At 41.5% G+C, this 15,906-nt stretch overlaps 1 protein-coding gene across 2 annotated transcripts in view; it reads left to right on the top strand.

Annotated features, from left to right (window-relative positions):
- JOSD1 (Josephin domain containing 1) overlaps nucleotides 1–15,906 on the top strand; it is a 102,767-nt gene that overhangs the window by 26,927 nt on the left and 59,934 nt on the right. For both annotated transcript variants that reach the window (XM_085887044.1, XM_085887039.1), the window contains one exon: nucleotides 1,135–1,260. In XM_085887044.1, coding sequence (XP_085743170.1) covers nucleotides 1,135–1,260 — 126 coding nt within the window. The remainder of the gene's footprint in view (nucleotides 1–1,134; nucleotides 1,261–15,906) is intronic.

Raw genomic sequence — 15,906 nt, 5'->3', positions numbered from 1 at the left:
GAGCGGTTGCTGAGAGAGACTCAAATGAGATTTGTTACCTGCATAGTCCGTGAGCGTCAGCTGCGGCTGTATGGACATGTGGCTCGTTTTCCTGATGCCGATCCTGCTCACCGGAGTCTCCTGAGTGGAAGAGGCCAATGGGCCGACCACATGCCTCGTGGTTGCAGCAGGTTGATCGGCATCTCAAGGAGATGGGGATGGACCAGTCATCTGCCTGGAGGATGGCCAGACGGAGGCTCCTGGAGTACCAGCAGAAATTGGATGCAGCGACACGCTACTCTGACGAATGCTCCCATACCTGACCTGACGTATTCTTGTCACCGACCCAACCTATCCACTAAGTTTTGTCATCCATCCACAGCTTTTTGAAATATCGTTTTTGGCCCTTTCTGTCAATGGTGAAGAATCACTTAAATAATTGAAAACAGTTGTTTTGTCTGGATCCGGATCTTCATTTTCACATACTCAACATGTCCACCAAGTTTCAACTGAATCCATGCTATGACGTTTTGAGATATCCTGCTCACAGAGAGACGGAAAAACAGACAGACAAGCAGGAGTGAAAACATAACCTCCGTCCACCTTCAGTGGTGAGCTATTCCAAGCTGACATTGTGCTGATGAATGGCACTGTCGTGTGGACTTTGTTCACATATCCACCGCTTGAGTAACTCAACTGGTAACCAAGTAGGTTGGTGCAATTTAATTGCAAATCCCTGAGTAGAAATTGCTGAATTTCGTTGTATTTTCTTTTTCCACCTCGTTAAATGCTGCAGGCATTGTCTGTATTGCATGCAATATTGAACTCGGAGTTGCTTTTTGCTGAATTTGTGTAATTTGCAAATTGCTCTGTGTTTATGTTGGATCGCCATATGGATTTGCAGCAGTAAATTATCCCATAGGCCATATGTTATGATTTTGGGAAAGGTGGGTCATGGCCTTGTTAAAATGACATTTTGACCGATATCACGCCTGCATGCACTAGTTATCAGCCCGATCATAGGTTTTTTTTTTTTGGTTGTCGCTATTATAAAAGTCTCTCCACCGGAAACCTCGGGGGGGGGGGGGTACACACTGGTTTGATGAATCCCTGCATCCACGTCCTCGTTGTACATGGTGATGTTTCTCCCTGCAGACTATCGCCGGACTCTGTGCTCAATCCCCACAGGAGCCTGCTGGGCACGGGAAACTATGACGTGAACGTCATAATGGCCGCACTACAAACAAAGGGCTGTGAAGCCGTGTGGTGGGACAAAAGGAGGTGAGCCGGTTCATTAGGTCTACTTCACTTCCCTCGGGACTTGTATTCAATGAAAGCATTCTTCTAATATATCATCGAGGGCTTTTTCTCCTTTCCATGAAAAAAATATTTTTTAAGAGCATTTTAAAATTTTATTTCCGAGAGCGTGAAAGAAAAACAAGAGAGATACAGGCAAACAGACGAAGTTTCCTTGACTCTTTGTGTTTTTGGGAATCTTTTTTAGGGCAAGGAAATTATTTTGCTTGAGGACGTCTGTTTCCAAACTTTTTGTTTCTGACCGTTTATATTGTATTTATGTTGTGTTGTATTTATGTGAACAGTATTCAAAGAGTACCACCTGTGGATGTTGAATAATGCTGGTGTTGCTCACAACAGTACACCTTTCTTGCCTTTTTGGCAGGGGATAGACATCCAAATTGTGGCTTCTGGCCACTCGTCCTGTTCTGCACTCGCAACCATGCCTTTGGCTTTTGTAACAACCTGCCTCATGCTTTCTGCCTGTATTCGTCCAATTTTTAAATCGTTATTTATTTCGGATTTGACATTCAATTTAGCATTTGCTTTTGAAGCACCAGAAGACACACCATGGACATTAGGACTTCTGCCATTCTGATTCACATTGAACTCCATTCAAGTAAAAGTTTTTTGCCTTTTTTTTAAACCAATCGCAGGGGCACGTGCACATAGCTAAAAATGCTCAATGCTTTTCATTTATTGTCCAGCAGATACCATAGCAGGTCAGACTCCTCCACATCCACGCCCTCCATCTGTGTTGACCCCTGTATGACAGTTTAATAATTTTTTAGCAGCGTCTCGCGTAGCGAACGCTGCTCTAAGAGAGCTCGGCGTTGTTGTTGTTCTTCTTCTTGTGAAGACAATACCTTTTGGACTCGGCTCTTTTATATACAGGATCCGGATCTCCTTAAATACTAAACACCTGTACATATCCTCGCATTGAGGGTGCCTTTTGAGAGCGTCTATCATGAACCTTTAAATATATTCGGACATTTGCTTTTAAGTTTCGAAAAGTTCACGTTACTATTTAAAGATTATTCCATTTAATATATTGTAATTTCGTAAATACACTATTTTCTCGTCATGAACGAAGATCGTCCATGACGGACGTGACGGCATGTGACGAAATATCGGAAGTTGTTGTTGTTGTTTTTGTTTATTTGTTTGTTTTTTAATTCTTCCTCTTGTTCTTCTGGTGAAGACAAAACTTTTAGGATGCGGCTCTTGGACACATTTGTCCTTGTTTTAGAATACAAAGTCGAGGTTTGTGGAGGAGCGAGAACATAGAATGGATCAGGACATAACAGAACAAAAGGAAAAGCTGGAAGGGGGGTGGGGGGACACAGCAACACACCACCAAGCAGGGTTGAGGGACAAAATAGAGGGAGATGGAAATTTTGAAAGAGGTGGGTTGGGGGTAGTTAATGGGGGTAGAAAAGATCATCGTTTTGGATGTGTGATACGAGATGGTGGTGCACAGCCATCTTGAGGGACGACAGAGGTTGAAGAGAATGTGGGAGCTGGTTCCACAGGCGGCAAAAAAGAGGAACTAATGAGTGGAGGTGAGCAGTAATTCTGGATTTTGGGAGTTTCACAAGAAAGTAGTTTCTGGGGGTAGGGAGGGTTGGGTGGGACAAAGCATGGAGAGGGCAGAATTTCTGTTGAGAGCTTCGCATTTGCTACCAGAGCAGACTTGGTAGTGTAATGGTTGTAGTGTCCGCTCTGAGTCTGGGAGGTCGGCGGTTCAAACCCTGGCCGAGTCATACCAAAGACTTTGGAGATGGTACGTGCTGCTTCTTTCCTTGATGTTCAGTATTTAAGAGGTTAAAAGTATTAAGAGCATAGGATGGCATCCATGGGGAGGAAGAAATTCCTCCTTCGTAAACGCCCTGCTGAGTGCAGTGTGAAAAGCGGCGCTATTGTGAGGTCGCTGGTACCCAGAGTACCTTGGGAAGTGATGGCACTTCCCCCATACTGAGTGGCTGTGTTTGCGTCATCTAACGGTCTTGTGTTAAGTTGCGTATGTTTAGCTGTACATCAATGTATAACTTGGCTGTATGGCGGCTCCATTACGAGCCTTAGATCATCTATATATTAATGTAGCCAGACTTCTCCGTTCGTCTCTCTGCTTGTCACGCTCTTTTAGCTGGGACCTCATTATGGCGTTATGTCGAGCGTTAGAAAACGACGTAATGTCTGATCTCTGGGAACATAAGATGAATTCATATTTTCATTATGTTGTTTTTTTTTTGCGAATGAGTGTGCGTATTACGAAAATTAACGCTGGGTTTTTCGTAGTGAACAAAATGTTTCTTGAATGAAAACTTTTTTCAAATATTTACTGATTTACTGTCAGTAAACTGTATTGCTGCATTGTAACATATATATATATATATATATATATATATATATATATATATATATATATATATATATATATATATATATATATATATATATATACTAGTAAAGGTGCCCGTCTTGGACGGGCGTCACTGTCAACATGTGGTAAAAGACAGATAGCACGAATGTATTTTAAACAATATATTACATCATTTTTATCCACTGATTATCATTCAGGTTTTCCCCTTTGACTATCCCGCAGTAGCTCCACTTCGATGACATTACCACGTAGTTTAGTGACTACACAACGTGTACCATTCGTGAGTTCCGGAGGATCTAAAGAGTGCATTAAAATTACAGGGCACCCTACTTTAAAGTGATCCAAAAGGCCGGATCAGTTTCGTGTACATATTCATATCTTGTAGATTTTAGCTGGCCGGATCAGTTTCGTCTACACATTCATATCTTGTAAATTTTAGCTGATTCTGAAACTGTTAACAGCATGTCGATCGGATGGTTCTGTGATTTTCTACGGTAGTAAACAGAAGTACGACTTAAGCCTGTACGCCACTATGCGGAGACCCGAGGACCTAATATTTCACAACAAACTAAAAACTCACAAAATTTGAAGATATTTTAAATAAACAATTTATTATAATATCATTTTTATTCATCGATAATATGAATTGTTCTGTCCAGCTATAGTTGTTCTCCTGGTATCTGCGCATCCATCCACGATCTGTGTTCTAATGAAGTGCAGTAGGAATAATAAAAACAGCACGGTGCGGGAGTGTAGGTAATCTCTCCAAAGCTCTCGGAAAGCCTTAAAATGCATCACGATCAGTTTGATTGTGAACAGATATACGGACGGACGGACATCGAGACCGGTTTTATGAGGTCATCATGAAGGTACCGCTTGATATTACGCATTGAAATAGAGATATGAATACTCAATTGAGTTTATTATATGTCTATGACTGATAGCTTATAGACAGCTCAATAACATGAGCAATTTACTATGGCGTATAGTGATTAATAATAACATACTCTACAAAAGGTTTTACGAACTCATCTTAGTGCTCCTCTAAAAAATGGCAAACATTTTTATTTTTTTTTGTGCAATAATTCCTCCCATTTTGCAAATGGAGAACATGAACTGTTTCACTACCATAATCATCAAAACGAATTTTGAGGGGCCTCTTATGGAAGACAATAATATCATTACTATATATGTCAAAGCTTGTTTCATTTCATGCAGTAACAAAAATGTGATGGTGGAACAAAAAAAGGGGCGAACCGAAATATTAATATCATATAAATATATGTAGGTTTAACTACCATAATCATCAAAACGAATTTTGAGGGGCCTCTTAAGGAAGACAATAATATCATTACTATATATATATATATATATATCAAAGCTTGTTTCATTTCATGCAGTAACAAAAATCTGATGGTGGAACAAAAAAGGGGGCGTGCCGAAATATATATATATATATATATATATATATATATATATATATATATATATATATATATATATATATATATATATATATATATATATATATATATATATATATATATATATATATATATATATATATATATATATATATATATATATATATATGTTACAGTGCCTTCAGAAAGTATTCACACCCCTCGACTTTTGTCAGATTTTGTTGTGTTACAGCCTGAATTTAAAATGGATTAAATTTAAATTTATTGTCACCGATCTACACAAAATACCCCAGAATGACAAAGTGAAAACATGTTTTTGGAAATTTTTGCAAATTAATTAAAAACAACCAGCTGAAATGTCTTGCGTCAATAAGTATTCAACCCCTTTGCTTTGACACTCGAAATTGAACTCAGGTGCATCCAATTTCCTTTCATCATCCTTGAGATGTTTTTTACATCTTGATTGGAGTTCTCCTGTGGCCAATTCAATCAAAGGACATGATTTAGAAAGAAACGCACCTTTCTAAATAAGGTCCGACAGCTGACAGTGCATGTCAGAGCAGAAACTATCATGAAGTCCAAGGAACTGTCCGTAGAACTCGGAGATAGAATTGTGAGAGGCATATTTCTGGAGTGTTGAAAGTTCCCAAAAGCACAGTGAGCTCCAACATTAAGAGATGGAAAGAATATGGAACTTCCTTGACTTACTAGAGCTGGCCATCTGACCAAACTGAGCAACTGGGCAAGAAGGACCTTGGTCAGGAGGTGAACAAGAGCCCAATGACCACTCTGACGAAACTACAGAGTTCCTTGGCTGAGATGGGAGAACCTGCCAGAAGGACAGTAGCCGCTGCAGCACTTCACCAATCTAGGCTTTATAGCAGAATGGCCCGACAGAAGGCACATGACAACACCCCTGGATTTTGCAGAAAGACAGAGCATGAGGCAAAAGCTTATGTGGTCTTATGAGACGAAAATTGAACTCTCTGGCCTGAATGTAAAAAGCTTGTCTGATGGAAACTGAGCACAGCTCATCACCCATCTAACACCGTCCCTACCGTGAAGCATGGTGGTGGCAGCATCATGCTTTGGGGATGCTTTTCAGTGGCAGGGACTGGGAGACTTGTAGGGATAGAGGGAACAATGAATGAAGAACATAGACAAATCCTTGATGACAACCTGCTGCAGAGTGCAAAAGACCTTGGACTGCGTCAAAGATTTACGTTCCAACAGGACAATGACCCCAAGCATACAGCCAAGGAAACACTGGAACGACTTCAGAACAAGAACGTGAAAGTCCTTGAGTGGCCCAGCCAAAGCCCAGACTTGAATCCCATTGAGAATCTGTGGAAAGAGTTGAAGCTTGTTGTTCACTGATCTTGACAGATGTTGAGCAAATCTGCAAGGAAGAATGGGAGAAAATCCTCACATCGAGATGTGCAAAGCTGATACACACATATCCATGAAGACTCGGAGCTCTAATCTCTGCCAAAGGCGCTTCTACAAAGTATTGACTCTGACTTGAATACTTATTGACATGACATTTCAGCTTTTCATTTTTAATTAACTTGTAAAAATTTCCAAAAACATTTTTTCACTTGGCCATTTTGGGGTATTTTGGGTAGATTGGTGACAATTTTTTTTTATTTAATCCATTTTAAATTCAGGCTGCTACACAACAAAATGTCACAAAAGTCGAGGGGTGTGAATACTTTTTGAAGACATTGTATGTTGTTCAACTACCATCGGTGAAGCGACTGTTTGATGCTTGTGTATTAAAAAGAAATAGAAGGAAAGAAAAAATAAAACAAAAGTCTGTAAAGGCGCTGTCACACCTTGACGATTTAGCCAGCGTATGCCGACTTATGAGAAATTTGTCTAAAACGCTGGCACATGTCGAATACGTTATGGGTAAGTTTTGATAACATTAAGAGCACGCTGAAAAACACTGCCATACGGCGTAGTATGCTGGCTTTCATCGTTGTACTTTGCGGTTGTCCTCAAATTTTAGCATGCTTGGAATTTTACGACCTATGCCAGCGTATGACTCACACGTTCCGCTACGCTGGCCATAAGTTGAAGACACGTTATGCGATCGTTGACACATGTCGACACACGTTACTTGTAAGTTACTCATAAGTCGAAACACGTCGAGGTAATGATTAGCGTACCCGAAACTTATTTATAACCTATGAGTAACGTGTTGTAGGTACGTTACACGATCGTTGACACACGTCGAGGCACTTACTTGTAAGTTACTCATAAGTCGAAACACGTCGAGGTAATGCTTAGCGTACCCAAAACTTATTTCTAACCTATGAGTAACATGCTTTGTACCTATGTGTAACGTACCTCCAACGCATATTGACGTATGCAGACGTATTTGATTGACATCTTCCGGATGACCACAGAACTTACTGAACGTGTTTCTAATTTACAGCTACCGTATAATGGCGTATTAGCAGCGTTAAAAAAACAACAACAATAACTTCCAATATTTCGTCACGTGCCGTTACGTCACGTCCGATTGCCTCTTCAGTTTGCTCATGTCTTATTCTTAGTTCCTCCTCTGTGAGTATTTTCTGTTTGAGGATATTGTCACATCTACGTCGAAACTTAAAAGCAAATGTCCGAATATATTTTAAAATTCGTGATAGACTAAAAATAAAAATAAAAAAACAACAGTTATTTCATCACGTGCCTTCACGGAGCCCAGGAGAAAAAAAAGAAAATGTGCCTTGACGGAGAAAATAAGTTTCGGGTATGCTAAACAATACCTCGACATGTTTCGACTTATGAGTAACTTACAAGGAACTTGTTTCGATGTGTGTCAACAATCGCATATCGTGCCTACAACTTATTCCCAGCGTAGCGGAACGTGTGAGCCATACGGCAAGTACGTCGTAAAATTTTCAGCATGCTTGAAATTTCACGATGTACTCGACGTACCACGAAATATGACAGCGTACTTCATCGTTTTACAGTGTGCTCTTAACGTATACACAATTTACCCATACCGTATTCGAAGTGTGCCAGCGTTTTAGACACATTTTTCATAGGTCGGCATACGCTGGCTAAATCGTCAAGGTGTGACTGCGTGGTTGACACTTCCAATTCTCAGGCGGTTATGATTTAAATCAGCAGGTTTTTAACAGGCTTCGCCACAGGTTCGTCGGCGATACGTGCAGCACGCTATGCTTAAGTTAAACTATCGTTGGGCATAGGTTGTGAACGCCGACAACAGGCTAAGCATTCGTTGGTATAAGTTATCTATAAGACAACGAAACGTTCTGTGCCCGTTACTAATATGTTATGCATATGACCAACACGTTATGAATACGACCAAAACTTAAAAAAAAAACATCAAAATTTCAGCGAACACCAAAGTTTTACATACATTTTTATACGTTGCCATTTCTGGCTAAATCGTCAAGGTGTGACAGCGCCTTTAGCCGTGTGGGTTGACCTTGGATCCTATAGGCACAGAGTTTGGAGAGTGAGGCAGGATGCCAAACTGTATCAAAGGCACGAGATACTGTCATGTCCAGAGAGACGACCATGATCTCATGTCTGCTATTGAGGGCCTATATCCATTATTGGGTCAGTAGAAGTAGCCTGTCCTTGCTGATGACCTTGTGACCTTGCTGATGTGACCTTGCTGATGATTGGAAGTAAGCTGAAAAGTCTGCAGTTATGGGGATTAGTTGTTGCACCTTGTTTATGTAGTGCAGTGATGTTGGTGGATTTCTAAACATATGGAAGATGACCTCGGCAAATGATGGGGTGAAAAGGTCACCGAGAGGATTTGCAAGAGCAGCAGAGCAGGTTTTTAGGGCACTTGAGCTGAAGCCGTCTTTTCCAATAGTAGGGTCTTGGTTTGAAAGAACCTACTGCACCTTCTCAGATGCAAAAGACACAAGAATCTGAGAGCAGTTGCATGTTTGTGTTTTGCAACCATTCATATCGCAACATATTTAATTTGTAATATTCCTTTCCTGTCACTGGACTTGTACATTATTCTCCATAAGTGATTAAAGTGCATTAGGACTTATTTTATTGCGCAGATGCTTTTGCATGTCTGCTTGTTGTCGTGGTAAATCTGCTTTCATTTAAATATATCCACAATCCATTAAACATGCTGTTTGGTTTCGCATCACAAGCGGAGTGACCTCGTACCTCCACGATGTTCGAGTATCCATGTAAAACATCTCTAGATGATGAGTCCTCAAAACAACAAAAATGATGTGCTCTTGTCGAAGCTTTCGAGATGAGGCAAAGCACATAATCGTTTGAAGTAATTACTTTTTCAGGTAAGACTAATCTGCACTGTCAGGATTTAAAATATATTTTTTTTTTTTAATGGCACAATTTCAAGTGGATATCAAAATTAATTGTCTGTGCAAATTTATAAAGTGATTGAAGAATTTATTTTGATGAGTGACAGCCAATCCTGTTTGTGGATTTGTGACATTTGACGGGGAGTCATCAACCAACAAGGAGAATCTGTTCACCGATGGAATTAGCAGAAAATATAACTGTTGCAGCACCTTTGTTTCAAATATGTGATGCGAAAAGCATGAGTAACATCAGACTTGCTAATTGTCAGTTTTGAAAACGCTCTTGTTTTGAAAACAAAAATAGAATAATTTTGTCCATTCCATCACATTTTCTCTCGACTACTTGGGCAGTGTTCAAATATATCATTTGTACAACTCGATCTGCCCGAGTGTTTTAACATTGAGGATTGCACGGTGAGAACTTTCAAGAAAATAACATGTTGTCTTGGCAGGCAAAGTCCTTGTGAGGAGTACTACATACCATACTCTCCACAAAAAGCAAATTGTTAATTTCCTTTTGGAAGTGCACGTTGGGTGGGTGGTGTGGAGGAATGTTCTATTCTCAAAAACTAAAAGTGCATTTATGTAATCTTTTGGCACTCAGAGGGCTTCATTTGCAAGGAAAGGGGCAGCATATCGAGGCCGCTGGAGTTAAGATAACGTAGATGAAAAATGCTGTACATCCTTAGCAATAGCTGACATGCGAATGGGCTGGCAGGATGGCCTTGAGATGTGCACTCTCCTCTTTGAGCTGCCCAGCCTGTGTTTGAATCTCAACCCAGCTATAAACTGTCACCTTGGTGTTTCCGATGTAACGCCATCCATTAGAAGGATGTTAACCTGGGTGTCCTACCTGCCAACGCTGGCCGTTCATGGATGTCGAAGATCCCACGCTCTTTTGTGAAAAGTAGGTGAGTTATAACCGGCACCTGAACATATTCCAAATTCCTACGCTTTCAGTCGAACATCGCTGACAGGCCAGTTAGTGAAAGACTTGGGATTAAAAACTCCCCTCGGTCGACCCTACAACAAAGTGGGTATAATTGGGATTGTGAGAAATTAGTAGTCATAGTAGTTGCAGTCGCCATTCTGTACTATTAATGGTGAACTGTCTGTGTTTATTTGCTAACCCTTCTCCTACATTTTTTTGGCATGTGTACTCGAGGAAGGGAATACGGGGTGAAAGGGTGAAGGGACATGTGTTGGCGGGGGGGGGGGGAGTGGTGCGGAGAAGTCCAAAAGTGCCAGTGTCATGATCCCCTGAGGAGTGTTCATGACTAGAGTTCAAAATGTTAGTCATGAAGGTGTAAAGCTCATTTGTAGAAATGGTCTCTGAATAGCATGGAGATTAAATGATGTCATGGAATGTGGAAAGCTTTAACACCTTGTAATTCCTGCCAGACACAAAGCTGTACAAAAGGCAGAGTTTTACAAGTGATGCAAAGCAGGTGCATCACCCTGTTTAGTGAACTTTTTTGAGAATAATTACACCCTGAAATCTATTTTAATATACGTAGGGTGTTCAAATATTTTATGAATGAGATACTTGCAATAGTCCAAGTCCACGCCAACATTTATCTTTGCAGTATGTAAGTATATCAAATTTTTCGGAAATTATTATTGAACATGAATCCCTTTAACTGGAACACTGGGCAGGGATGAAAAGTCTGTCGAACAAAATACACTGGGCACACTTTTTAGAAAAGTAATAAACTTGAGTAAGCATGGGTGGGTATCATTGATAAAGTGCATGGGAGCCTTTTTTGTTTTCAATTCCTTTTTATTTTTGTGATTTGGTTTTTATAAAGTGTGAAAGGGCATTGTGACATGCACATTAAAAGTCCACAGAATCAGAAATTCATGTTTTTGGTTTCATGAATAAATCTGGCTTCACTTAACACTTAATCACTGTTTCCTTTTCTTGAATAAATATCTTGAAATGAAGATTTTAATGTTTTTTTTGGGGGTGTCCTTGTATGCTCGATTTGCACCGCCCCCCCCCCAAAAAACCCGGCAATGTGATTACGTCATATATCACTTGACCCACTACTTGATCTCCATGATACTACTGTTGTGGGACTTGTGTTTACATGTGGCGTGCATATGCTCTGACCTCTGAAAAAGTACCGAGAATGCAGCTAGATGTATTGTTGCTGGTTGTAGTGATACAACCAAAGATGGTGTGTGAGTGCATGTTTTCCCAAAATATCCAACTTGTAAGGAAAATATGGATAGCCAAGGTAAAACTGACCAGAGGAAAATGTTATGGCCCAACTGCTTCAAGCGTCATTTGGAGCACCAATTTTGAAGGTAATTCGTATGATCCCGGCCTGTATTCCCAGTTTATGAGTGCATTGATGCGATTGAAAGCTGACGCAATCCCCACGAAGATTAGAAAATTTTCTAATTGAATGGAAGAGAAGAAAATGGACAAAACGGCTGCAGCAAAGGGCCCATTCAAAAATTATGTACCGTATTGGGGGGGTGGAAGGGGGAGGAGCGGGGGATGTGTTTGTCCAAATGTCACGCACTTTTACTGGAGGAAGGATGTGTTTCCATTGTCGTAATGTCATGCTAATTCATCAATCAATGACAACTATATTTGTTCTATGCACCCTTTATCTGACGATGCATGTATTGAATGCATTCATGTCATTGGCATCAATGTATATTTATGCATGTAGGTGCAGTGCTGTTGCCCCAATGGTTGTACAGTTAGTTGTGGCCAAAAATATTGGCACCCTTGCACTATTTTCAAATAACTTACAATTTTCTCAAAAATAAGTTGAAATTGACAAAAGTATGTCTCAACAATTCTTTATTTCACTGTTAATATTACAGAACCTTTGTTTTAATTGATTCAGAACTTAATATATCCTTTTAAATCAGAAAATAGAGACATGGTGTTGACAAAATTATTGACGCCCTTGACTTAATATTAGGTAGCACAGCCTTTGGACAAAATAACTGCAGTTAAGTGCTTCCTATAGCCATGAATGAGCTTCCTACGCCTCTCCACTGGTGGTTTGGCCCACCCTTCTTGTGCAAACTGCTCCAGTTCTCCCAGATTTGAAGGGTGCCTTCTCCCAACTGCTGTTTTCAGATCTCCCCCACAGGTGTTCACTGGGGTTTAGATCTGGACTCTGCTGGCCACTTCAGAATAGTCCAGCGTTTTGTCTTGAACCATTCCTGGGTGCTTTTGGAAATGTGTTTGGGGTACTTGTTCTGCTGCAAGACCCATGACCTTCGACGGAGACCCAACTTTCTGACACTGGGTTGAACATTCCGCTCCAAAGTACCTTGGTAATCTCCTGATTTCATGATGCCATGCACACATTCAAGGCACCCAGTGCCATAGGCAGCACAGCAACCCCAAAATATCACTGAACCTCCTCCATGTTTGACTGTAGGGAAGGTGTTCTTTTCTTTGAAGGCTTCATTTTGTTTTCTGTAAACATAGAGATGATGTGCTTCACCCAAAAGCTCTAATTTGGACTCATCGATCCACAGGACATTCTCACAGAAGGATTTTGGCTTATTCAGGTGTGTTTTGGCAAGCTCCAGTCGGGCTTTCTTATGTCTCTCTCAGTAGTGGGGTCCTCCTGGGTCTCCTACCAAAGAACCCCCTTTCATTGAGTTGGTGACGGATGGTGTGAGTTGAAACTGTTGTACTTTGTGTTTAAAGGTCAGCTTGAATATGTTTGGCAATTGATCGAGGTGCTTTCTCCACCATTGGAACAATCCTTCGCTGCAATCTTCGTTCAAGTTTTCTCTTGCGGCCACATCCAGGGAGGTTGGCTACAGTGCCATGGACCTTAAACTTCCTGATAACATTGCGTACGGTGGACACAGGAACATCAAGATCTCTGGAGATGGATTTGAAACCTTAAGATTGTCCATGCTTGGCAAGAATCTTGTGTCTGACCTCCTCGGACAATTCTCTGGTTTTCTTTCTTTTCTCCATGCTCATTGTGGTACACAGTGACACAAAACAGCAGGATGACTCATTTTCTCGATTCAAACCAGTTGAATGTGTTATTTTTATATTGCAGGCACCTGCAACTTACCACAGTGTTGAGTTCATTTGCAAAGTAAAGGAGAATCACCTGCTTGAAATCTAATTATTTCTAACTTCTCAAAGGTGCTAATAATATTGTCTGGGCCATTTTAGGATTTCTGTGTGGAATAAACTAAGATTTAGTAAAAAAAAATTTCCAGCTTTGTTTTGTTCCACTGCAAACCGAAGAAATACAAATGTGGATACCAAAAGATTTGTTAATTTCAACTCTCTTTCTGGAAGAAACGGTGCATTATTTGAAAAAAGTGCAAGGGTGCCAATATTTTTGGTCATGACTTTATGGTCAATCAGTGCTAATTGACCTGTTGTACATCACTCACTCACTACATGTACCTGTATGCTACATTGTGAGGATAGTTCCATCTAGTGTGGTAATAATCTTATTTACATCTGGTATAGCACTGTTCATCCAAATATGAGAATTTTATTTTATTTTAAAAGTGATTCTTCACCATTGAGAGATGTGGCCAAAAATGATATATACATGTATATATAATATGTATTTGGTTCAGCCAATTTGATTTTGGTTCAGGTCAGCAGATCCACTCTATCAGTGGGATACAAAACGTAAACTGTTCAGCCTGGCGGAGGATGAGCTTCACCGATTGCTGTTCTAGTTGCTATGATACAATAACTACAGAGAAAAAATACCACTAAACTCCACATTTACCATGTTCTAGCTCACTGATTTACTGCTTCACCAATTGTTATTGCTGCTTCTTTTCTTTGACATCGTCCTGATTGTTAACGCCAGGTATTTCATGACCGATGTCATCCCCAATTTCCACATCGGGTTCATACATGTATGGTCTGATGGCACCTTCTACATCATGATTTTGACTATCGTCATAATCTGAGGATTCTATATCAGAAAATTATTCGTTAACTTTACTTTCTGATGGGTCCGAAGCAAGTGTCAGGTCAGGTCAGGTTCGATCTGTGACCTGCTACAGGTACCATGTAAACCTGTACTAACCTGTTCCATGGTCGGGTTGTCGGCGACTAAACCGTCTCCCCCACCAGGTTTTCTGGTGAGGAGGGTGTTTGAATATGGACACCCAGCAGGATTAAAAACAAAACCTGTCAAAGGGCGGAGGAGCTCCTTGTGAGCCAACGGCCATCCATATCTAGTGCCCAACTGTGTCTGCGGACGTCCTCCTGCAGTTGGGTCACTTCTTATTCGGAGGTTGGTGGCAGGATTTGCACTCCGGCCACCGTAAAACCCTTCATTCCGCAAAACGCAAAAACGCAAAAAAATCTGAAAACCCACTCCGTGGGAGTACCTCCTGTGCAGCTTCCCTTCGCAGGGTAGCTCACCGGATGACGGGATTGGGGCAAAGCCTTCGGGACCCCCAATCTTTGATAGGAGGGAAACCACGGGGTAACATCCCTGGGTCAGATTGCGGGAGAGTGTGTCGGAGTGGTGCTGAGGTGTCGTCCACCAGACGGCGGTCTCCTTGGGTTAACCTGAGGCGGTCCCTTCGGGTGGGTGCCTGGAATGTCCTATCCCTAAGAGAGGATGATCACCTGTCTCTGTTATCATCTGAGCTCAAGCGTTTGGACATCGGGATTGCAGCTCTCTCTGAGGTTCGGAGACCGGATTGCGGCGAGATAATGGTGGGTGGTTACACCTACTATTGGTCTGGTCGCTCTGATGGTTACCATACCCAAGGAGTTGCTGAAGCTGTGTCCAATAAGCTGACCCCAATGATAATTGAGGTAACACCGGTCAACGAGCGTATCATGAGATTAAGGATTCGTCACTCCTTAGGTGTCATTTCCCTGGTCTCCGTTTATGCTCCGACTGAGGCGAGTGATCTCACCGTGAAGGATGCATTCTACGCCACACTCGAGTCTGTGGTTGATCAGTGCCCCAGACGAGATACACTTCTAGTCTTGGGGGATTTCAATGCATCGACTGGAACTGATAGGGACGGTTTTGAGGTGTGTGTTGGTCCCCATGGGTCAGGAACTATGAACCAGAATGGCACTAAGTTCCTTGACTTTGCAAGAAGTCATGGACTTAGGGTGGCTGGTTCATGGTTTCAGCGCCCACAAGCTCATCGCTGGACTTGGTATTCCAACGCTGGCGGTGTGGCAAAGGAGATTGACCATGTCCTCATTGACGGTCGTTGGAGGATGATCCAGAACTGCAGGGTCTACCGGAGTGCTCAGTTCCTCAATACTGACCACAGGCTTGTTGTAGCAACTCTAAAGCTGCACCTTAAATCCTGGAGAATGGTACCATCCCAGCCGAGGCTGGATGTTGCCAAGCTCAGGGATGAGAGAGTAGCTGAGGAGTTTGCGAACAGGCTGAGTGGACACTTGGCGGGTCTGGGTGCTTTGGGCGGTCCTGAAGAGTTGTGGAGCGCCTTCAAGACCACCGTCCTTGATGTTGCCGGTGGATGC

This window comes from Eptatretus burgeri, chromosome 1, assembly GCF_056783735.1.
Source record: "Eptatretus burgeri isolate ZD-2024b chromosome 1, Ebu_testis_v1, whole genome shotgun sequence".
Classification (NCBI taxonomy): domain Eukaryota; kingdom Metazoa; phylum Chordata; class Myxini; order Myxiniformes; family Myxinidae; genus Eptatretus; species Eptatretus burgeri.
This window is presented reverse-complemented; position numbering and strand designations above follow the sequence as displayed.